The sequence below is a fragment of the Ranitomeya imitator genome, chromosome 9 (assembly GCF_032444005.1).
Source record: "Ranitomeya imitator isolate aRanImi1 chromosome 9, aRanImi1.pri, whole genome shotgun sequence".
Taxonomy (NCBI): Eukaryota; Metazoa; Chordata; class Amphibia; order Anura; family Dendrobatidae; genus Ranitomeya; species Ranitomeya imitator.
The window spans coordinates 125,748,021-125,772,097 of record NC_091290.1 but is presented as its reverse complement, the minus strand read 5'-3'; the positions used below and the strand labels follow the sequence as shown (position 1 = coordinate 125,772,097).

Here is a 24,077-nt window from a genome sequence, read left to right as displayed (position 1 = left end):
TATGTTGACCATTTTTTACAACCATTGGTTCTGTCCTTGGATTCGTTTACCAGGGATTCGTCACATCTCATGTAACTCCTTGAAGATACAAACCTTCCAAAAAACACGTATCTTGTGAGTCTGGACATGGAATCATTGTACACGAGCATCGCACATAACCTTGGCATACAAGCTGTAAAATACTTCCTTGACAAGGATAGCAGACGGAAAGGTGAACATGACACATTCATACTGGAACTGCTGTATTTCATCTTAGATAAGAATTATTTCGTATTTGATAGGAAGTATTATATTCAAACATCTGGCACAACGATGGGCACCCGCTCTGCGCCATCATATGGCAATCTTTTTCTTGGATGGTGGGAGGAGCAAATGCTATATAAACATGCGGCCTTTTTGACCAAGGTTGTAATTTGGCAACGGTATATAGACGATATTCTTTTCTTCTGGACATGGTATGTTAAAGAATGCGAGGATTTTATTGAGGATTTGAATTGGAATGTGTTTAACATCAAGCTTACATCTGTCATTTCAGAGTCCACAATAGATTTTTTGGATCTAAAGTTATCAATTGACAACTCCTGTATCATCTGTAGCCTGTTTCGGAAAGTAAAGTCAACAAATAGCATTATACCAGTTTTCACCCACAATATCTTAAAAATGGGATTCCTAGGGGTCCTCTAATTGATGAGAAACTGCAGTTCGAATTTGGATTTTAAGAAACAAGCAAGGGACCTCTCGACTCACTTTAAAAATAGGAACTACCCTTGAAAAATCATTTCTGCAGCATACCAACAAGCCATGAGTACAGATAGACACAGTCTACTTAACAAAAAGGTACATGAACCTTTTTCTTCCTTGCCTCTGATAACCACTTACAACAACCAGTGGTTTGACATTCGGGGTATCCTAGCAAGAAATTGGGACATTCTCCTGACTGACAAGAAGATTACTTCCTTTGTAGCCACCACCCCCAAGTTGGTAGCAAGAAGAGCAAGGAACTTGAGGGATGACTTATGCCATAGCCATTACCAGCGACCTACAACTAAGCTGAATCGGGGGATAAAAACATATGGCTCGTATCCCTGCGGGGGGGGGGGTGTAATATTTGTCAATTATGATAGCACAAGAAAGCTACTCAATTCCATCTTTATCTTTTCAGATCCGTCCATAGGAATTTTTCACTTGTAAATATGCGATTTTTTGTGGCTGCCTGAAGATTTACGTGGGACAAACAACTCAGGAAATAAGGAGGAGGATGCAGTAGCACTTATCTATTTTTTCAACAGCATATAAAGACCGGGAAAAGAATAAAACATTATGGTCAGTAGCTTCTTATTTTCTGGATATACATGGTGGAAGAACATCTGGTTTTAAAGTCATGGGCCTTGAAAGCGTCCACACAAACATCGGGGGAGGAAAGGTCACCAGTGCCCTCCTTTGTTGTGAATCCAAATGGATATATGAACTGCACAGCCAGTCTCCAAGAAGCCTTAATGAAGATATTTTGTTAACTGGCTTTTACAAACAACTTAGATTGTTTCATGAGTACAATATACAGGACTTTTCCGTGTCTTACTAATGAGATGATTTGGTTTTTGGCATCTGGTATGGAACCAACTTGATTAAGGAGGTGAAAATTCTAGTCAATTTTCCTGTAGGGTATACATACCATTAATCTAGTTTCCTTCCCCTTTTTTTGCCAGAAATTCTTTGCGCATGTACTGACATTTGTTGTCATGAATACGCTCCTACCTGGCTGTTTAAGTGTCCATGTGTACCTTGGAACACCTTATTGGTGCTCCATTAATGGTTTGTTACATGGGTCAAGCACCCCTTCATGAACCTTGGTCATTGTCAAGTGTGATAATAGATATACAGGATGTAGAATAAGGAACAAAACTGCAAAAAATAGAAGGTTGTTCCGTGAGCAGGAAGGTCACATCTTGACAAGGCCTGTATCTAGGATCACCACTTGAATTTCTGGATTTATTGTCTGTTTATTCTGGTAATTTACCATTTATGGGCCATCTGGTTTTTGCCTTGCACCTACGTGTGATAGCGTGGTTTGTTTTTTTTTGTTTTTTTTTTTGTTTGTTGTTTTTCGCATTTCTTATATTTACCCTTCTGGTAGCTTTTTAGGCTGTACCAATATTCTTTGCCGCTTCTACTCTTATGTAATACTGTGGGCAGAGGCGACTCTTTATCAGGGGTATGTGCAATATCCTTACAAATAAGCTTGCATTGTAGTTTCAGCGCGTGCGTAATTGTATCCATTGAGGCTCGGCGCCTGCGCATTGGTACCTCCCATCCGTGGATCTTTGCCTTGCACGATTGTAAGATTGTCTTTATTTTGCAATCATTTATTTGTATTATGGGTACTAACTCTTGCTGTGGCCTCCACTTTGGGTGAATCTTATGTGCAGACGTTTTCTTTTTACTCAACGCATGCGCAATAGTGCAGACCCGGCGCGTGCGCACTTCGTTGATTGTGCAAGCCTATACTGCAGGCATGGCACCTGCGCACTGATGCTCTCGGACCACGTCGCTACTCTCCTACCTCATTTCCGGTTAATCCGGCATCTCGCACAGCTGCTTTGAATCCTATAGTCCTGGTACGTATATTTAACCTCAGCGGCGATTCAGACATGACAATCCTGCCCATGACGAAGCCACCGTATGTGGTGACACGCGTTGGGCTCTATAACCCCATGGACTCTATCTGCATCTCTGATGAATTGCTCTAACTTGGAGCATCTTACAGCATCTGCACTTTAAATTACGGCACCCTCTCCGCTGTCTTGAAATCCTGTTCTCCATCACCATCATTGTTGGTCGTGCTCAATAGGTAGTGTCTACTAAATTCTTTGTAAGTATAGGCTGCAATTTCCAACTTCACCTGATATATGGGTATATGGCTATATTTTGGCATCACGGCATGTATGATTGACATTGGGGTGATCACAATTTTGGAGTTTTTTAAAATGCATTTCTATCTACCTTTTTGCATCTAAGCATTTATTATGATGCAGCAGCCCAGAAGTTTATATATCGGATAATGCTATTTAAGCATGGGCGGACATACCACCGGTTCAACCTGTGCAACTGCATCGGGGCCCAGAGCAGGAGGGGGCCCCTGAAAGACCGAGAAAGCAGGGCGGTGAATGACGACCGGCGGCAGGATTACTGATAACAGGAGAAGCAGGGGGCCCGCTCTGCTGCACACATGATATGATGGTCAAAAGGGGCCCCCTGCCTGACCTCACCTGTTAGCAGACATTACGCTGCTGTCCGGCTGTCACTGGTGCAGTGTGGTGAGGGGCGGCAGACGCTGGAAGAGGAGTGAGGGAGTCACTGAAGCTGAGTCTCTGCTTGTGGCTCCCTGCTGTGCAGGTACACATTCCTCCCAGAGCCCCACTGATCGGCAGGACTGGGATACACGTGAAAATAGGGGGAGGGGAGGAAGAATTACTACTCTAGGTAGGAGATAGGAGAAGGCCTGGCCCGCCGGGAGTCTGCAGGGATGAGAGCTGACAGTCTAGACAGGCTCCATGTCTCCCCTGCTCATTTCCTGTGTTCTGGGCCAGACCAGCTCCCTGCAACTGCACTCTCTGTTGGTACTGTACATATTCCATGTGATGTCTGTTGATCTGTCTAGTGTGTGTGTGTGTATACTGCTATGTGTGTATATATATTGCTAGTGTGTGTGTATATATAGCTAGTGTGTGTGTGTGTGTATACTGCTGTGTGTGTATATATATTGCTAGTATATGTGTGTATACTGCTGTGTGTGTATACTGCTGTGTGTGTGTGTATATATATGGCCAGTATATGTGTGTATACTGCTGTGTGTGTATACTGCTGTGTGTGTGTGTGTATATATATAGGGTCAGTATATGTGTGTATACTGCTGTGTGTGTATACTGCTGTGTGTGTGTGTGTGTGTATATAGGGCTAGTATGTGTGTGTATATATAGGGCTAGTATGTGTGTGTATATATAGGGCTAGTATGTGTGTGTATACTGCTGTGTGTGTATACTGCTGTGTGTGTGTGTGTGTATATATAGGGCCAGTATATGTGTGTATACTGCTGTGTGTGTATACTGCTGTGTGTGTATATATAGAGCTAGTATGTGTGTATACTGCTGTGTGTATACTGCTGTGTGTGTGTGTTTATATAGAGGGCTAGTATATGTGTATAATACGGCTAGTGTGTATACTGCTGTGTGTGTATATAGGGCTAGTGTGTGTATACTGCTGTGTGTGTATATAGGGCTAGTGTGTATACTGCTGTGTGTGTGTGTATATATATAGGGCTAGTATATGTGTGTGTATACTGTGTGTGTATACTGCTTTGTGTGTATACTGGTGTGTGTATAGGGCTAGTGTGTATACTGCTGTGTGTGTATATATAGGGCTAGTATGTGTGTGTATACTGCTGTGCGTGTATATAGGGCTAGTGTGTGTGTATACTACTGTGTGTGTATATATATTGCTAGTGTGTGTATACTGCTGTGTGGGTATATATTGCTAGTGTGTATATATATATATATATATATATATATACTAGATTGTGGCCCGATTCTAACGCATCGGGTATTCTAGAATATGCATGTCCCCGTAGTATATGGACAATGATGATTCCAGAATTCGCGGCAGACTGTGTTCGTCGCTGATTGATCGAGGCAACCTTTATGACATCATCATCGCCATGGCAACCATTATGACATCATCGTCGCTGTGCCCGTTGCTGATTGGTCGAGGCCTGGCGGCCTCGACCAATTAGAGACGCGGGATTTCTAAGTCGATACTGTGCCCGTCGCTGATTGGTCGAGGCCTGGCGGCATCGACCAATCAGGGACGTGGGATTTCCAGGACAGACAGACAGACAGAAAAACCCTTAGACAATTATATATATAGATATATATAATCTCTACTATATAATTGTCTAAGGGGTACTTTCATCTGTCTGTCCGTCCCAGATATTCATTGGTCGCGGCCTTTGTCGGTCACGGAAATCCAACTCGCTGATTGGTCGTGGCTGTTTTGCCGCGACCAATCAGCGATGGCCACAGTCCGGTGCCAAAATGGCCGCTCCTGCCTCCCCACAGTCAGTGCTCGCTCCATACTCCCCTCCAGTCAGCGCTCACACAGGGTTAATGGCAGTGCTAATGGACCGCGTTATGCCACGGTGTAACACACTCCATTAACGCTGCTATTAACCCTGTGTGACCAAATTTTTACTATTGATGCTGCCTATGCAGCATCAATAGTAAAAAAATCTAATGTTAAAAATAATAAAAAAATTAAAAAATCATCATATACTCACCTTCCGCCGCCTTTCCCACTCCTCGCGACGCTCCGGTGACCGCTCCATGCAAGCGGCAGGTTCCGGTGGCAAGGATGGTATGCGACAAGGACCTGCCATGACGTCACGGTCATGTGACCGCGACGTCATCACAGGTCCTGCGCCCATACCAACCCTGGGACTTCAACGGGCTTTCGGAGGGTGAGTGTATGTTTATTTTTTATTTTAAGTCTGTATACTACGTGGCTCTGTGCTGTATACTCTGTCGCTGTGCAATATACTACGTGGCTGGGCAATATACTACATGACTGGGCAATATACATAGTAACATAGTAACATAGTTAGTAAGGCCGAAAAAAGACATTTGTCCATCCAGTTCAGCCTATATTCCATCATAATAAATACCCAGATCTACGTCCTTCTACAGAACCTAATAATTGTATGATACAATATTGTTCTGCTCCAGGAAGACATCCAGGCCTCTCTTGAACCCCTCGACTGAGTTCGCCATCACCACCTCCTCAGGCAAGCAATTCCAGATTCTCACTGCCCTAACAGTAAAGAATCCTCTTCTATGTTGGTGGAAAAACCTTCTCTCCTCCAGACGCAAAGAATGCCCCCTTGTGCCCGTCACCTTCCTTGGTATAAACAGATCCTCAGCGAGATATTTGTATTGCCCCTTATATACTTATACATGGTTATTAGATCGCCCCTCAGTCATCTTTTTTCTAGACTAAATAATCCTAATTTCGCTAATCTATCTGGGTATTGTAGTTCTCCCATCCCCTTTATTAATTTTGTTGCCCTCCTTTGTACTCTCTCTAGTTCCATTATATCCTTCCTGAGCACCGGTGCCCAAAACTGGACACAGTACTCCATGTGCGGTCTAACTAGGGATTTGTACAGAGGCAGTATAATGCTCTCATCATGTGTATCCAGACCTCTTTTAATGCACCCCATGATCCTGTTTGCCTTGGCAGCTGCTGCCTGGCACTGGCTGCTCCAGGTAAGTTTATCATTAACTAGGATCCCCAAGTCCTTCTCCCTGTCAGATTTACCCAGTGGTTTCCCGTTCAGTGTGTAATGGTGATATTGATTCCCTCTTCCCATGTGTATAACCTTACATTTATCATTGTTAAACCTCATCTGCCACCTTTCAGCCCAAGTTTCCAACTTATCCAGATCCATCTGTAGCAGAATACTATCTTCTCTTGTATTAACTGCTTTACATAGTTTTGTATCATCTGCAAATATCGATATTTTACTGTGTAAACCTTCTACCAGATCATTAATGAATATGTTGAAGAGAACAGGTCCCAATACTGACCCCTGCGGTACCCCACTGGTCACAGCGACCCAGTTAGAGACTATACCATTTATAACCACCCTCTGCTTTCTATCACTAAGCCAGTTACTAACCCATTTACACACATTTTCCCCCAGACCAAGCATTCTCATTTTGTGTACCAACCTCTTGTGCGGCACGGTATTAAACGCTTTGGAAAAATCGAGATATACCACGTCCAATGACTCACCGTGGTCCAGTCTATAGCTTACCTCTTCATAAAAACTGATTAGATTGGTTTGACAGGAGCGATTTCTCATAAACCCATGCTGATATGGAGTTAAACAGTTATTCTCATTGAGATAATCCAGAATAACATCCCTCAGAAACCCTTCAAATATTTTACCAACAATAGAGGTTAGACTTACTGGCCTATAATTTCCAGGTTCACTTTTAGAGCCCTTTTTGAATATTGGCACCACATTTGCTATGCGCCAGTCCTGCGGAACAGACCCTGTCGCTATAGAGTCACTAAAAATAAGAAATAATGGTTTATCTATTACATTACTTAGCTCTCTTAGTACTCGTGGGTGTATGCCATCCGGACCCGGAGATTTATCTATTTTAATCTTATTTAGCCGGTTTCGCACCTCTTCTTGGGTTAGATTGGTGACCCTTAACCCCTTTACCCCCAAGGGTGGTTTGCACGTTAATGACCGGGCCAATTTTTACAATTCTGACCACTGTCCCTTTATGAGGTTATAACTCTGGAACGCTTCAATGGATCCTGGTGATTCTGACATTGTTTTCTCGTGACATATTGTACTTCATGACAATGGTAAAAATTATTTGATATAACCTGCGTTTATTTGTGAAAAAAACGGAAATTTGGCGAAAATTATGAAAATTTCGCAATTTTCCAACTTTGAATTTTTATGCAATTAAATCACAGAGATATGTCACACAAAATACTTAATAAGTAACATTTCCCACATGTCTACTTTACATCAGCACAATTTTGGAACCAAAATTTTTTTTTGTTAGGGAGTTATAAGGGTTAAAAGTTGACCAGCAATTTCTCATTTCTACAACACCATTTTATTTTAGGGACCACATCTCATTTGAAGTCATTTTGAGGGGTCTATATGATAGAAAATACCCAAGTGTGACACCATTCTAAAAACTACACCCCTCAAGGTGCTCAAAACCATATTCAAGAAGTTTATTAACCCTTCTGGTGCTTCACAGGAATTTTTTGAATGTTTAAATAAAAATGAACATTTAACTTTTTTTCACAAAAAATGTAATTCAGCTCCAATTTGTTTTATTTTACCAAGGGTAACAGGAGAAAATGGACCCCAAACATTGTTGTACAATTTGTCCTGAGTATGCCAATACCCCACATGTGGGGGTAAACCACTGTTTGGGCGCATGGCAGAGCTCGGAAGCGAAGGAGTGCCATTTGACTTTTCAATGCAAAATTGACTGGAATTGAGATGGGACGCCATGTTTCGTTTGGAGAGCCCCTGATGTGGCTAAACATTGAAACCCCCCACAAGTGACACCATTTTGGAAAGTAGACCCCCTAAGGAACTTATCTAGAGGTGTGGTGAGCACTTTGACCCAACAAGTGCTTCACAGAAGTTTATAATGTAGAACCGTAAAAATAAAAAATCATATTTTTTCACAAAAATTATCTTTTCGCCCCCAATTTTTTATTTTCCCAAGGGTAAGAGAAGAAATTGGACCCCAAAAGTTGTTGTACAATTTGTCCTGAGTACGCTGATAGCCCATATGTGGGGGTAAACCACTGTTTGGGCGGATGGGAGAGCTCGGAAGGGAAGGAGCGCCGTTTGACTTTTCAATGCAAAATTGACAGGAATTGAGATGGGACGTCATGTTGCGTTTGAAGAGCCACTGATGTGCCTAAACATTGAAACCCCCCACAAGTGACACCATTTTGGAAAGTAGACCCCCTAAGGAACTTATCTAGAGGTGTGGTGAGCACTTTGACCCACCAAGTGCTTCACAGAAGTTTATAATGTAGAACCGTAAAAATAAAAAATCATATTTTTTCACAAAAATTATCTTTTTGCCCCCAATTTTTTATTTTCCCAAGGGTAAGAGAAGAAATTGGACCCCAAAAGTTGTTGTACAATTTGTCCTGAGTACGCGGATACCCCATATGTGGGGGTAAACCACTGTTTGGGTGGATGGGAGAGCTCGGAAGGGAAGGAGCGCCGTTTGACTTTTCAAAGCAAAATTGACAGGAATTGAGATGGGACGCCATGTTGCGTTTGAAGAGCCACTGATGTGCCTAAACATTGAAACCCCCCACAAATGACACCATTTTGGAAAGTAGACCCCCTAAGGAACTTATCTAGAGGTGTGGTGAGCACTTTGACCCACCAAGTGCTTCACAGAAGTTTATAATGCAGAGCCGTAAAAATAAAACAAAATTTTTTTCCCACAAAAATTATTTTTTTAGCCCCCAGTTTTGTATTTTCCTGAGGGTAACAGGAGAAATTGGACCCCAAAATTTGTTGCCCAATTTGTCCTGAGTGCGATGATACACCATATGTGGGGGGAACCACTGTTTGGGCACATGGGAGGGCTCAGAAGGGAAGGAGTGCCATTTGAATGCAGACTTAGATGGAATGGTCTGCAGGTGTCACATTGCGTTTGCAGAGCCCCTAATGTACCTAAACAGTAGAAACCCCCCACAAGTGACACCATTTTGGAAAGTAGACCCCCTTAGGAACTTATCTAGATGTGTGCTGAGCGCTTTGACCCACCAAGGGCTTCACAGAAGTTTATAATGGAGAGCCGTAAAAATAAAACAAAAATTTTTTCCCACAAAAATTATTTTTTAGCCCCCAGTTTTGTATTTTCCCGAGGGTAAAAGGAGAAATTCGACCCCACAATTTGTTGTCCAATTTGTCCTGAGTGCGCTGATACCCCATATGTGGGGGGGAACCACTGTTTGGGCGCATGGGAGGGCTCGGAAGGGAAGGAGCTCCATTTGGAATGAGGACTTAGATGGAATGGTCTGCAGGTGTCACATTGCATTTGCAGAGCCCCTAATGTACCTAAACAGTAGAAACCTCCCACAAGTGACACCATTTTGGAAACTAGACCCCCTAAGGAACTCATCTAGATGTGTTGTGATAGCTTTGAACCCCCTAGTGTTTCACTACAGTTTGTAACGCAGAGCCGTGAAAATTAAAAAAAAAATCTTTCCCCCCAAAATTATTTTTTAGCCCCCAGTTTTGTATTTTCCCGAGGGTAAGAGGAGAAATTCGACCCCAAAAGTTGTTGTCCAATTTGTCCTGAGTGCGCTGATACCCCATATGTGGGGGGGATCCACTGTTTGGGCGCATGGGAGGGCTCGGAAGGGAAGGAGCTCCATTTGGAATGAGGACTTAGATGGAATGGTCTGCAGGTGTCACATTGCATTTGCAGAGCCCCTAATGTACCTAAACAGTAGAAACCTCCCACAAGTGACACCATTTTGGAAACTAGACCCCCTAAGGAACTCATCTAGATGTGTTGTGATAGCTTTGAACCCCCAAGTGTTTCACTACAGTTTGTAACGCAGAGCCGTGAAAATTAAAAAAAAAAATCTTTCCCCCCAAAATTATTTTTTAGCCCCCAGTTTTGTATTTTCCCGAGGGTAAGAGGAGAAATTCGACCCCAAAAGTTGTTGTCCAATTTGTCCTGAGTACGCTGATACCCCGTATGTTGGGGGAAACCAACGTTTGAGCGCATGGCAGAGCTCGGAAGGGAAGGAGCGCCATTTGGAATGCAGACTTAGATGGAATGGTCTGCAGACGTCACATTGCGTTTGCAGAACCCCTAATGTACCTAAACAGTAGAAACCCCCCACAAGTGACCCCATATTGGAAACTAGACCCCCCAGGGAACTAATCTAGATGTGTTGTGAGAACTTTGAACCCCCAAGTGTTTCACTACAGTTTATAACGCAGAGCCGTGAAAATAAAAAATCTTTTTTTTTCCCACAAAAAATATGTTTTAGCCCCGAGTTTTGTATTTTCCCAAGGGTAGCAGGAGAAATTGGACCCCAAAAGTTGTTGTCCTATTTGTCCTGAGTACGCTGATACCCCATATGTTGGGGTAAACCCCTGTTTGGGCACACGGGAGAGCTCGGAAGGGAAGAAGCACTGTTTTACTTTTTCAACGCAGAATTGGCTGGAATTGAGATCGGACGCCATGTCGCGTTTGGAGAGCCCCTGATGTGCCTAAACAGTGGAAACCCCCCAATTATAACTGAAACCCTAATCCAAACACATCCCTAACCCTAATCCCAACAGTAACCCTAACCACACCTCTAACCCTGACACACCCCTAACCCTAATCCCAACCCTATTCCCAACCGTAAATGTAATCTAAACCCTAACTGTAACTTTAGCCCCAACCCAAACTGTAGCCCTAGCCCTAACCCTAGCCCTAACCCTAGCCCTAACCCTAGCCCTAACCCTAGCCCTAACCCTAACCCTAGCCCTAACCCTAGCCCTAACCCTAACCCTAGCCCTAACCCTAGCCCTAACCCTAGCCCTAACCCTAGCCCTAACCCTAACCCTAGCCCTAACCCTAGCCCTAACCCTAACCCTAGCCCTAACCCTAGCCCTAACCCTAGCCCTAACCCTAGCTCTAGCCCTAACCCTAGCCCTAACCCTAGCCCTAACTCTAACCCTAGCCCTAATGGGAAAATGGAAATAAATACATTTTTTTAATTTTTCCCTAACTAAGGGGGTGATGAAGGGGGGTTTGATTTACTTTTATAGCGGGTTTTTTAGCGGATTTTTATGATTGGCAGCCGTCACACACTGAAAGACGCTTTTTATTGCAAAAAATATTTTTTGCGTTACCACATTTTGAGAGCTATAATTTTTCTATATTCTGGTCCACAGAGTCATGTGAGGTCTTGGTTTTTGCGGGACGAGTTGATGTTTTTATTGGTAACATTTTCGGGCACGTGACATTTTTTGATCGCTTTTTATTCCGATTTTTGTGAGGCAGAATTACCAAAAACCAGCTATTCATGAATTTCTTTTGGGGGAGGCGTTTATACCGTTCCGCGTTTGGTAAAATTGATGAAGCAGTTTTATTCTTCGGGTCAGTACGATTACAGCGACACCTCATTTATATCATTTTTTTATGTTTTGGCGCTTTTATACGATAAAAACTATTTTATAGAAAAAATAATTATTTTTGCATCGCTTTATTCTCAGGACTATAACTTTTTTATTTTTTTGCTGATGATGCTGTATGGCAGCTCGTTTTTTGCGGGACAAGATGACGTTTTCAGCGGTACCATGGTTAGTTATATCTGTCTTTTTGATCGAGTGTTATTCCACTTTTTGTTCGGCGGTATGATAATAAAGCGTTGTTTTTTGCCTCGTTTTTTTTTCTTACGGTGTTTACTGAAGGGGTTAACTAGTGGGCCAGTTTTATAGGTCGGGCCGTTACGGACGCGGCGATACTAAATATGTGTACTTTTATTGTTTTTTTTTTTTTATTTAGATAAAGAAATGTATTTATGGGAATAATTTTTTTTTTTTTTTTTCATTATTTTGGAATATTTTTTTTTATTTTTTTTTACACATTTGAAATTTTTTTTTTTTACTTTTTTACTTTGTCCCAGGGGGGGACATCACAGATCAGTGATCTGACAGTTTGCACAGCACTCTGTCAGATCACTGATCTGATAGGAGTGCAGGCTGCTTCACAGTGCCTGCTCTGAGCAGGCTCTGTGAAGCCACCTCCCTCCCTGCAGGACCCGGATCCGCGGCCATCTTGGATCCGGGGCTGGAGGGAGCAGGGAGGGAGGTGAGACCCTCGCAGCAACGCGATCACATCGCGTTGCTGCGGGGGGCTCAGGGAAGCCCGCAGGGAGCCCCCTCCCTGCGCGGTGCTTCCCTGTACCGCCGGCACATCGCGATCATCTTTGATCGCGGTGTGCCGGGGGTTAATGTGCCGGGGGCGGTCCGTGACCGCTCCTGGCACATAGTGCCGGATGTCAGCTGCGATAAACAGCTGACACCCGGCTGCGATCGGCGGCGCTCCCCCCGTGAGCGCTGCCGATCGCATATGACGTACTATTGCGTCCTTGGGAAGTAAAGCCCACCCCACATGGACGCAATAGTACGTCTAATGGCAGAAAGGGGTTAATATAGGGTTTTCATTGTTTCTTGGGATTTCACCTAGCATTTCATTTTCCACCGTGAATACCGTGGAGAAGAAGGTGTTTAATATGTTAGCTTTTTCCTCGTCATCTACAACCATTCTTTCCTCACTATTTTTTAAGGGGCCTACATTTTCAGTTTTTATTCTTTTACTATTGATATAGTTGAAGAACAGTTTGGGATTAGTTTTACTCTCCTTAGCAATGTGCTTCTCTGTTTCCTTTTTGGCAGCTTTAATTAGTTTTTTAGATAAAGTATTTTTCTCCCTATAGTTTTTTAGAGCTTCAATAGTGCCATCCTGCTTTAGTAGTGCAAATGCTTTCTTTTTACTGTTAATTGCCTGTCTTACTTCTTTGTTTAGCCACATTGGGTTTTTCCTATTTCTAGTCCTTTTATTCCCACAAGGTATAAACCGCTTACACTGCCTATTTAGGATGTTCTTAAACATTTCCCATTTATTATCTGTATTCTCATTTCTGAGGATATTGTCCCAGTCTACCAGATTAAGGGCATCTCTAAGCTGTTCAAACTTTGCCTTCCTAAAGTTCAATGTTTTTGTGACTCCCTGACAAGTCCCCCTAGTGAAAGACAGGTGAAACTGCACAATATTGTGGTCGCTATTTCCTAAATGCCCAACCACCTGCAGATTTGTTATTCTGTCAGGTCTATTAGATAGTATTAGGTCTAAAAGTGCTGCTCCTCTGGTTGGATTCTGCACCAATTGTGAAAGATAATTTTTCTTGGTTATTAGTAGAAACCTGTTGCCTTTATGGGTTTCACAGGTTTCTGTTTCCCAGTTAATATCCGGGTAGTTAAAGTCCCCCATAACCAGGACCTCATTATGGGTTGCAGCTTCATCTATCTGCTTTAGAAGTAGACTTTCCATGATTTCTGTTATATTTGGGGGTTTGTAACAGACCCCAATGAGAATTTTGTTACCATTTTTCCCTCCATGAATTTCAACCCATATGGACTCGACATCCTCATTCCCTTCGCTAATATCCTCCCTTAAAGTGGACTTTAGACAAGACTTTACATAGAGACAAACCCCTCCTCCTCTCCGATTTTTACGATCCTTTCTAAACAGACTGTAACCCTGTAAGTTAACTGCCCAGTCATAGCTTTCATCTAACCATGTCTCGGTTATTCCCACTATGTCAAAGTTACCTGTAGATATTTCTGCTTCTAGTTCTTCCATCTTGTTTGTCAGGCTTCTGGCGTTTGCGAGCATGCAGTTTAGAGGATTTTGTTTTGTTCCAATCTCCTCACTGTGGATTGTTTTAGAAATGTTCTTACCTCCCTTCTGAGTATGTTTTCCTGGGTCGTCTTTGTTCGAGTCTAATGTTTTTCTTCCCGTCCCCTCTTCTTCTAGTTTAACGCCCTCCTGATGAGTGTAGCGAGTCTTCTGGCGAATGTGTGTTTCCCAGGTTTGTTGAGGTGTAGTCCGTCTCTGGCGAGGAGTCCATCATACCAGTAATTCACACCGTGGTCCAGGAATCCAAATCCTTGTTGTCTGCACCATCGTCTTAGCCAGTTGTTTGCATCAAGGATCCTGTTCCATCTCCTGGTGCCATGCCCGTCTACTGGAAGGATAGAAGAAAAAACTACCTGTGCATCCAGTTCCTTTACTTTCTTCCCCAACTCTTCAAAGTCCTTGCAGATTGTCGGTAGGTCCTTCCTTGCCGTGTCATTGGTGCCAACATGTATCAGAAGAAATGGGTGGACGTCCTTGGAGCTGAAGAGCTTTGGTATCCTATCGGTCACATCCTTGATCATCGCACCTGGAAGGCAGCATACTTCTCTTGCAGTTATGTCCGGTCTGTATATACTATATCAATATACTATGTGACTGTGCAATATACTACGTGGCTGGGCAATATACTACGTGACTGGGCAATATACTACGTGACTGGGCAATACACTACATCGCTGGGCAATATACTACATGACTGGGCAATATACTATGTGACTGTGCAATATACTACGTGGCTGGGCAATATACTACGTGACTGGGCAATATACTACGTGACTGTGCAATATACTACGTGGCTGGGCAATATACTACGTGACTGGGCAATATACTACGTGGCTGGGCAATATACTACGTGACTGGACAATATACTACGTGACTGGGCAATATACTACGTGACTGGGCAATATACTACGTGGCTGGGCAATATACTACGTGGCCGGGCAATATACTACGTGACTGGGAAATATACTACGTGACTGGGCAATATAGTACGTGACTGGGCAATATACTACGTGACTGGACAGTGGACAATATACTACGCGACTGGGCAATATACTACGTGACTGGACAATATACTATGTGACTGGGCAATATACTAGTATGTGTGTGTATACTGCTATGTGTGTATACTGCAGTGCTGTGTGTGTATATAGGGCTAGTGTATGTAATTTATGCTGTGTGTATACTGCTGTCTGTGTATAGGGCTAGTATGTGTGTGTATACTGCTGTGTATACACATATGTTATTATAGGTATTTTATATACAGTGTACATGCATGAGGGGGGCCCCGAATGTATTTCCTGCACAGGGGTCCATTGCTGCTTGTGTCCGCCCCTGTATTTAAGTATTATATAATTGATAAGAACAGGTTTATCTCATTATTCTGAGTGGTGTATAACTTTCCTACCAGGTACCAAACCATCTAATTGCATCATCAGACCATTTGCTGCTTTACTTCTGTTACTATGATGTTGTGATATTTAAATAATTTTGTGGTCTCATGGGGCTATTTCCATCTATTGGGGATGCTTTTTGGCTTTTAATTGTTTTTAATGTTTTTTAGTCTTTAAGCACAGTTGAATAAAATATACAATTGTTTTTACATTTTTTGGTGATCTCCGTTGTAGCATGTTCTTTGTCTTCTTTTGTTTAGGTGATTAAATTGATCTCTTAGATCTGATGAACCTGGTGCATTTACTTTAAAAATCCATGACCGAATGACTGTCCAATCCAGTTATTAAAATGAGCATTTTATGAGTCCAGATAGAACTAGAGCTAGTCTCATAATATGCTCATCTTAATATCATCCTGGAAAACTTTTTAAATTTATTAAATAGAAAAATGTAAGCACACCAGCCTCATCAGGTCTTAGAGATATATGTCATCAACTCTGCAGTCTGCTTTCTGAAATCTGGTGATAGAAGATATATTAAATGTAATTACAGATGTTTCTTCTTTTATGTCTCACAGGCCAAGTGGAGCTCTCAAGTGAAGAGATGAGCGGATAGATCCATGGAGGATTTCGACTTCGAGTACATTTTTTAAAAAATCTGCACGTCCCCGTGAATGTGTACGCTTTGTGATGTAATTTGTGAATGTCATAAAAAAAATAAAAAAAATATTCCCGACGACATTCAACACTGCTGAAGGCTCAGATAGTGAGCTATTGACGTAAGGTACAGCCACATGGGCTTCCTGATATGGCCCTGCATTTATCACATCACATGGTCTAGCACAGACAATTAGGAGACATATTACAGAGAGTATAGGTGATAGTTTCCTACTCCACACTGATGAGGGGCAAATACCCCGAAACAGCTGTCTGTGGATGGATACCATGTTTTGGCATAGGTGGCTTTCCTTTTTGGATGCTGCCCTTCCCGTGGTTGTTCCTTCACGGTGAAAGACCTGGCTATTTATTGCTTGCGTCGAGAAACACGTGATGGTGTCTCCGCAGCTTTTCTACATGCATTTGCATATTTCCCATAAGGGATGGGGGCAGTGTTCTGGATCACTGCGTTGAGAAACACGTGATGGTGTCTCCGCGGTGTTGGATGTTTTGATCTCCCCGAGGTCATTCATCCTTATGTTTATAGTATATACCCAGAGAAACAATTGGAGTACTCAGTCCAAGGTTTGTAAAAACGTACATAATACTTTATTCAATCCATAATTAATAATTAATACAATTATGACAACAGTTTACAAATACAGGGTAAGGGTAGTCACAGGTGTACCGGCAGATAGTATCAAAACATAAAGTGCATAGTGCCCATAGTTTTTAATGGAATTAGACAACAACCACAGATGCACCAATCACTGTATACCAATAATTAATGAGATCGCATAAAAAGATATATATATATGTGTATATTTGTGCCAGTGACTAGCGTTCTGTGGAGAAAGAGTGTGGAAACCACTTGTGAACCAGGAGGAAACAACCACAGCCAATATAGAGTTACCCAAGAAAGGCTACCAGGCAGAGATAAGATACAAAAATGCCTTTATTATATCTAATTGGCAAAAAAAAATAAAATATAAAATTCAAATTTCAACAATTGTGCGCACAACAGGACAATAATATCTTATAATTGAAACAATGTGGGAGATGGTACAGGCTGACCCAATTATATATAGAATCAAATATCAGGTACGTCTAACCCCCAGGAAAAAATATATAAAATATATATGCCAAGGATCTATATATGAGATATGATGTGAGAATTACAGTGGGGCAAAAAAGTATTTAGTCAGTCAGCAATAGTGCAAGTTCCACCACTTAAAAAGATGAGAGGCGTCTGTAATTTACATCATAGGTAGACCTCAACTATGGGAGACAAACTGAGAAAAAAAAATCCAGAAAATCACATTGTCTGTTTTTTTTAACATTTTATTTGCATATTATGGTGGAAAATAAGTATTTGGTCAGAAACAAACAATCAAGATTTCTGGCTCTCACAGACCTGTAACTTCTTCTTTAAGAGTCTCCTCTTTTCTCCACTCATTACCTGTAGTAATGGCACCTGTTTAAACTTGTTATCAGTATAAAAAGACACCTGTGCACACCCTCAAACAGTCTGACTCCAAACTCCACTATGGTGAAGACCAAAGAGCTGTCAAAGGACACCAGAAACAAAATTGTAGCCCTGCACCAGGCTGGGAAGACTGAATCTGCAATAGCCAACCAGCTTGGAGTGAAGAAATCAACAGTGGGAGCAATAATTAGAAAATGGAAGACATACAAGACCACTGATAATCTCTCTCGATCTGGGGCTCCACGCAAAATCCCACCCCGTGGGGTCAGAATGATCACAAGAACGGTGAGCAAATATCCCAGAACCACGCGGGGGGACCTAGTGAATGAACTGCAGAGAGCTGGGACCAATGTAACAAGGCCTACCATAAGTAACACACTACGCCACCATGGACTCAGATCCTGCAGTGCCAGACGTGTCCCACTGCTTAAGCCAGTACATATCCGGGCCCGTCTGAAGTTTGCTAGGGAGCATTTGGATGATCCAGAGGAGTTTTGGGAGAATGTCCTATGGTCTGATGAAACCAAACTGGAACTGTTTGGTAGAAACACAACTTGTCGTGTTTGGAGGAAAAAGAATACTGAGTTGCATCCATCAAACACCATACCTACTGTAAAGCATGGTGGTGGAAACATCATGCTTTGGGGCTGTTTCTCTGCAAAGGGGCCAGGACGACTGATCCGGGTACATGAAAGAATGAATGGGGCCATGTATCGTGAGATTTTGAGTGCAAACCTCCTTCCATCAGCAAGGGCATTGAAGATTAAACGTGGCTGGGTCTTTCAACATGACAATGATCCAAAGCACACCGCCAGGGCAACGAAGGAGTGGCTTCGTAAGAAGCATTTCAAGGTCCTGGAGTGGCCTAGCCAGTCTCCAGATCTCAACCCTATAGAAAACCTTTGGAGGGAGTTGAAAGTCCATGTTGCCAAGCGAAAAGCCAAAAACATCACTGCTCTAGAGGAGATCTGCATGGAGGAATGGGCCAACATACCAACAACAGTGTGTGGCAACCTTGTGAAGACTTACAGAAAACGTTTGACCTCTGTCATTGCCAACAAAGGATATATTACAAAGTATTGAGATGAAATTTTGTTTCTGACCAAATACTTATTTTCCACCATAATATGCAAATAAAATGTTAAAAAAACAGACAATGTGATTTTCTGGATTTTTTTTTCTCAGTTTGTCTCCCATAGTTGAGGTCTACCTATGATGTAAATTACAGACGCCTCTCATCTTTTTAAGTGGTGGAACTTGCACTATTGCTGACTGACTAAATACTTTTTTGCCCCACTGTATATGTGTATGAGACAACTGTATATATATGTGAACGTATACCCTATCCACACTAGAATGAGATATGTGCAAATGTAGGATGACATTTCAAAAACCTGACCTGCACATCCAAACATAGACTCAGTGTGAACAGGTGCTGAACCTACAGTCGCCAACTCGTATATAGTTAAGTAAATAAGGCAGCACACTGCAGCGCTAAAACATGCAAACTTGAAAACACGAAATTTGAACTGCATTACTGCACTAGAAATATGAAAAATGAGAGCTTTTAGCGCATAAAAATGGCCAATTTTATGTGTACCTGGTAGCCCCTTTACGGCATCTCTCTTTTACCAGGTCCTACGCTTGCCTTACCTCGCTGAGAATAAACGTCTCCATCTGAATGGGTACATGTGAAACCTCTTCTTAGACTAAAATTCTCTCTCTCTGTGGAGGGGTATTGGACCTGCTGTAATTGGCCATTTTTATGCGCTAAAAGCTCTCATTTTTCATATTTCTAGTGCAGTAATGCAGTTCAAATTTCGTGTTTTCAAGTTTGCATGTTTTAGCGCTGCAGTGTGCTGCCTTATTTACTTAACAAATGTAGGATGAGTCACTTGGTAAAAGATTATTACCAAGACAAAAAACGTGTGTGAAAAACTGCAATGAAAAAAATGCAAAAAGCAGTGAATGGAACAATTTCCTAAAAAAATTCTTTTAGAGTAAAAGAAATATATGCGGCCACTCAAGTGCACCTCACACTATATTGTGCAAATAATACATAAAGTGCAACGTGCAAGAATATGCAGAAAAACATGGACCTGCAGTTCCAGCAAAGGTAATCGGTTTTTGCCAATTATGAGAGACAATTACCTTTCACAACTGGTTCAGGACCCAACAAGAAGGGGGGCACTGCTAGACCTAATATTAACCAACAGGCCAGACCGCATATCAAATATAAGGGTTGGGGGTCACTTGGGAAATAGCGATCACAAAATAATAAGTTTTCATGTATCCTTTAAAAAGATGTGTAATAGAGGGGTTACAAGGACACTAAACTTCAGGAGGGCAAATTTCCAACGGATGAGAGAGGATCTTGGTGCAATTAACTGGGACGATATCCTGAGACACAAAAATACACAAAGAAAATGGGAGACGTTTATTAGCATCCTGGATATGACCTGTGCACAGTATATACCGTATGGGAATAAACATACTAGAAATAGGAGGAAACCAATATGGCTAAATAGAGCTGTAAGGGGCGCAATAAGTGACAAAAAGAAAGCATTTAGAGAATTAAAGGAAGTAGGTAGTGAGGAGGCATTAAATAAATACAGAAAATTAAATAAATTCTGTAAAAAGCAAATCAAGGCAGCAAAGATTGAGACAGAGAGACTCATTGCCAGAGAGAGTAAAAATAATCCTAAAATATTCTTTAACTACATAAATAGTAAGAAACTAAAAAATGATAGTGTTGGCCCCCTTAAAAATAGTCTGGGTGAGATGGTGGATGAGGATGAGGAAAAAGCCAATATGCTAAATGACTTTTTTTCATCAGTATTTACACAAGAAAATCCCATGGCAGACAAAATGTCTAGTGATAAAAATTCCCAATTAAATGTCACCTGCTTAACCCAGCAGGAAGTGCGGCGGCGTCTAAAAATCACTAAAATTGACAAATCTCCGGGCCCGGATGGGATACACCCCCGAGTACTGCAGGAATTAAGTACAGTCATTGATAGACCATTATTTTTAATCTTTAAAGACTCCATAATAACAGGGTCTGTGCCGCAGGACTGGCGTATAGCAAATGTGGTGCCAATATTCAAAAAGGGAACAAAAACTGAACTCGGAAATTATAGGCCAGTAAGCTTAACCTCTACTGTGGGTAAAATCCTGGAGGGCATTCTAAGGGACGCTATACTGGAGTATCTGAAGAGGAATAACCTCATGACCCAGTATCAGCACGGGTTTACTAGGGACCGTTCATGTCAGACTAATTTGATCAGTTTCTATGAAGAGGTAAGTTCCGGATTGGACCAAGGGAACGCAGTGGATGTAGTGTATATGGACTTTTCAAAAGCTTTTGTTACGGTGCCACACAAAAGGTTGATACATAAAATGAGAATAATGGGGATAGGGGAAAATATGTGCAAGTGGGTTGAGAGCTGGCTCAGGGATAGGAAACAAAGGGTGGTTATTAATGGAGCACACTCGGACTGGGTAGCGGTTAGCAGTGGGGTACCACAGGGGTCAGTATTGGGCCCTCTACTTTTTAACATATTTATTAATGACCTTGTAGGGGGCATTCAGAGTAGAATTTCAATAATTGCAGATGACACTAAACTCTGCAGGGTAATCAATACAGAGGAGGACAATTTTATATTACAGGATGATTTATGTAAACTAGAAGCTTGGGCTGATAAATGGCAAATGAGCTTTAATGGGGATAAATGTAAGGTCATGCACTTGGGTAGAAGTAATAAGATGTATAATTATGTGTTTAATTCTAAAACTCGGGGCAAAACCGTCAATGAAAAAGACCTGGGTGTATGGGTGGATGACAAACTTAAATTCAGTGGCCAGTGTCAGGCAGCGGCTACAAAGGCAAATAAAATAATGGGATGCATTAAAAGAGGCATAGATGCTCATGAGGAGAACATAATTTTACCTCTATACAAGTCACTAGTTCGACCACACTTAGAATACTGTGCACAGTTCTGGTCTCCGGTGTTTAAGAAAGACATAGCTGAACTGGAGCGGGTGCAGAGAAGAGCGACCAAGGTTATTAGAGGACTGGGGGGTCTGCAATACCAAGATAGGTTATTACACTTGGGGCTATTTAGTTTGGAAAAACGAAGACTAAGGGGTGATCTTATTTTAATGTATAAATATATGAGGGGACAGTACAAACACCTTTCTGATGATCTTTTTAATCATAGACCTGAAACAGGGACAAGGGGGCATCCTCTGCGGTTGGAGGAAAAAAGGTTTAAGCATAATAACAGACGCGGATTCTTTACTGTAAGAGCAGTGAGACTATGGAACTCTCTGCCGTATGATGTTGTAATGAGTGATTCATTACTTAAATTTAAGAGGGGACTGGATACCTTTCTGGAAAAGTATAATGTTACAGGGTATATACACTAGATTCCTTGATAGGGCGTTGATCCAGGGAACTAGTCTGATTGCCGTATGTGGAGTCGGGAAGGAATTTTTTTCCCCAATGTGGAGCTTACTCTTTGCCACATGGGTTTTTTTTGACTTCCTCTGGATCAACATGTTAGGGCATGTTAGGTTAGGGTATGGGTTGAACTAGATGGACATATAGTCTTCCTTCAACCTTAATAACTATGTAACTATGTAACTATGGAAGCTATAGCAACCATACAAGAGTGCATAGGTAAAACAAGTGCAACTGTTGTTAATAATGTGCAACTGCAAATTATAATGTGCAATTAGCGCAAATAGGGAATGCTATGAATAGCTGAAAGGCTTATAATAGAACCGTTATGGCTGCAATTTGTAGTGTGCAGATAGCGCCAATGGGGGAAATTATAAATAGCTAGAAAGCTTTAAAATAGCACAGCGCCAGGTGCCAGAGTTATGGTAACGGATACAGAGCACTGCTCTGCAGGCCAAATATAGCCACAGTCCCACAACAGAAGCTAAGTATCAGTGTGGCAAAATAAAGGGGGAAGTATACGATATACCTGTGCAAATGGGTCAGCCCGGGTCCCGAGATGGCGCACCCCGACGCGCGTTTCGGATCTAAATCCTGTTGTGCGCACAATTGTTGAAATTTGAATTTTATATTTTATTTTTTTTTGCCAATTAGATATAATAAAGGCATTTTTGTATCTTATCTCTGCCTGGTAGCCTTTCTTGTGTAACTCTATATTGGCTGTGGTTGTTTCCTCATAGTTTTTAATGGGAAGCTATCCCCAACAACATATACCAGCTACCATCAGAAGTTACTGCACAGTTGCAGCATAATAATATGCAGCAAAGTTATAGTACTCATTTAGGGAGCTTACCCATAATATAGTACAGAGCCGGACCCGTGTCACGCCGCCACAGACGCGCGTTTCGCTGCTCTTTTTCAAGGTGCGCACTTAATTCTATTATAGCAAAATAGGGGAGAAAAAAATCACTTCCTGAAAGGAAGTCCAAATAGGCTTTTGATGCCAGCCACTCTCATAACTGATTCTCTATGGTCACCGAACACTCAACACTCTCCGACCTGTGTCAGCCTAAGGGTACGCTCACACTAGCTTAGATACTTTCATGCAAAAGAATTGGGCTGATTATGCTACTGACACTTGGCTCAAATTATGTTAGGGTTTGAGAAAGGTGTCATGTTAGTGTGATCAGATGCTGTTGCATGAGAGAATTGTAGGATAGATGCAGAGTAGATAGAGAACTTATTTTCTCCATCTTCTCCAGTGTCTGTGTCTGGAGTAATTGGACTGTACTCAGTTGATATTGAGTGATTTCTGATGTTTTACACGCCATAGACTTTATGGGTGTGCATAGTCTGATTTGCAGAGCCACTCGCAGCATGTTGCGATTGTTTTCTTATGCCGAATTGCATGAGAAAAAAATTGCCGCTAGTCTGCACTGCTCTATAGTTTAACATTTCTAACCTATAAGATATCGGATAGCACTTGGTCGTGTGATACCCTGATGGGTGGAGTGCTTAGTCAGAGAGCTAATGTATACAAATAAGATAAGACTAACTATCACTTCAAAACAGAAAACAGGGGAGTACATATGCAAACTAAGAGTAGCCATTAATATAGTATAATAATATGAATAAAGGCTTCAGTCTAGGACAGGATTCACATTAGAAAGGTTCCCAGCAACGAGAATCACCATATCGCGGCTGCTGGGTATACATACATTTTCCAATTTATGTGCTAAGTATTCTCAATTTGTAATATTATCTAGAGCAGTAATGCAATTAATATTTCATATACTTCATGTTTGCATGCTATAGCACTACAGAGTGTTACTTTATTTGGTGGTTATTTATGGAGATGGCTTTTCTTAGTTTACACCTGTTCTCTGTTTGGAAGTGACGATCAGGATTTTGACATTTTTACTATGTTTGAGTCTCCGCCTCCTGTAGGCATACACTTCCGAAAAAGTGCTTACCATGGCCCTGTCAGCGCATGCATCTGGACCCCGCTTTGAAGGGGATTTCAGACAT

At 41.9% G+C, this 24,077-nt stretch overlaps 1 protein-coding gene across 1 annotated transcript in view; it reads left to right on the top strand.

Moving 5' to 3' along the window:
* LOC138648633 (uncharacterized) overlaps positions 1–16,060 on the top strand; it is a 42,293-nt gene extending 26,233 nt beyond the window's left edge. The window contains exon 6 of the mRNA XM_069738420.1: positions 16,023–16,060. Within this exon, the coding sequence (XP_069594521.1) occupies positions 16,023–16,060 (38 nt within the window). The remainder of the gene's footprint in view (positions 1–16,022) is intronic.
* The last annotated feature ends 8,017 nt before the right edge of the window (positions 16,061–24,077 follow it).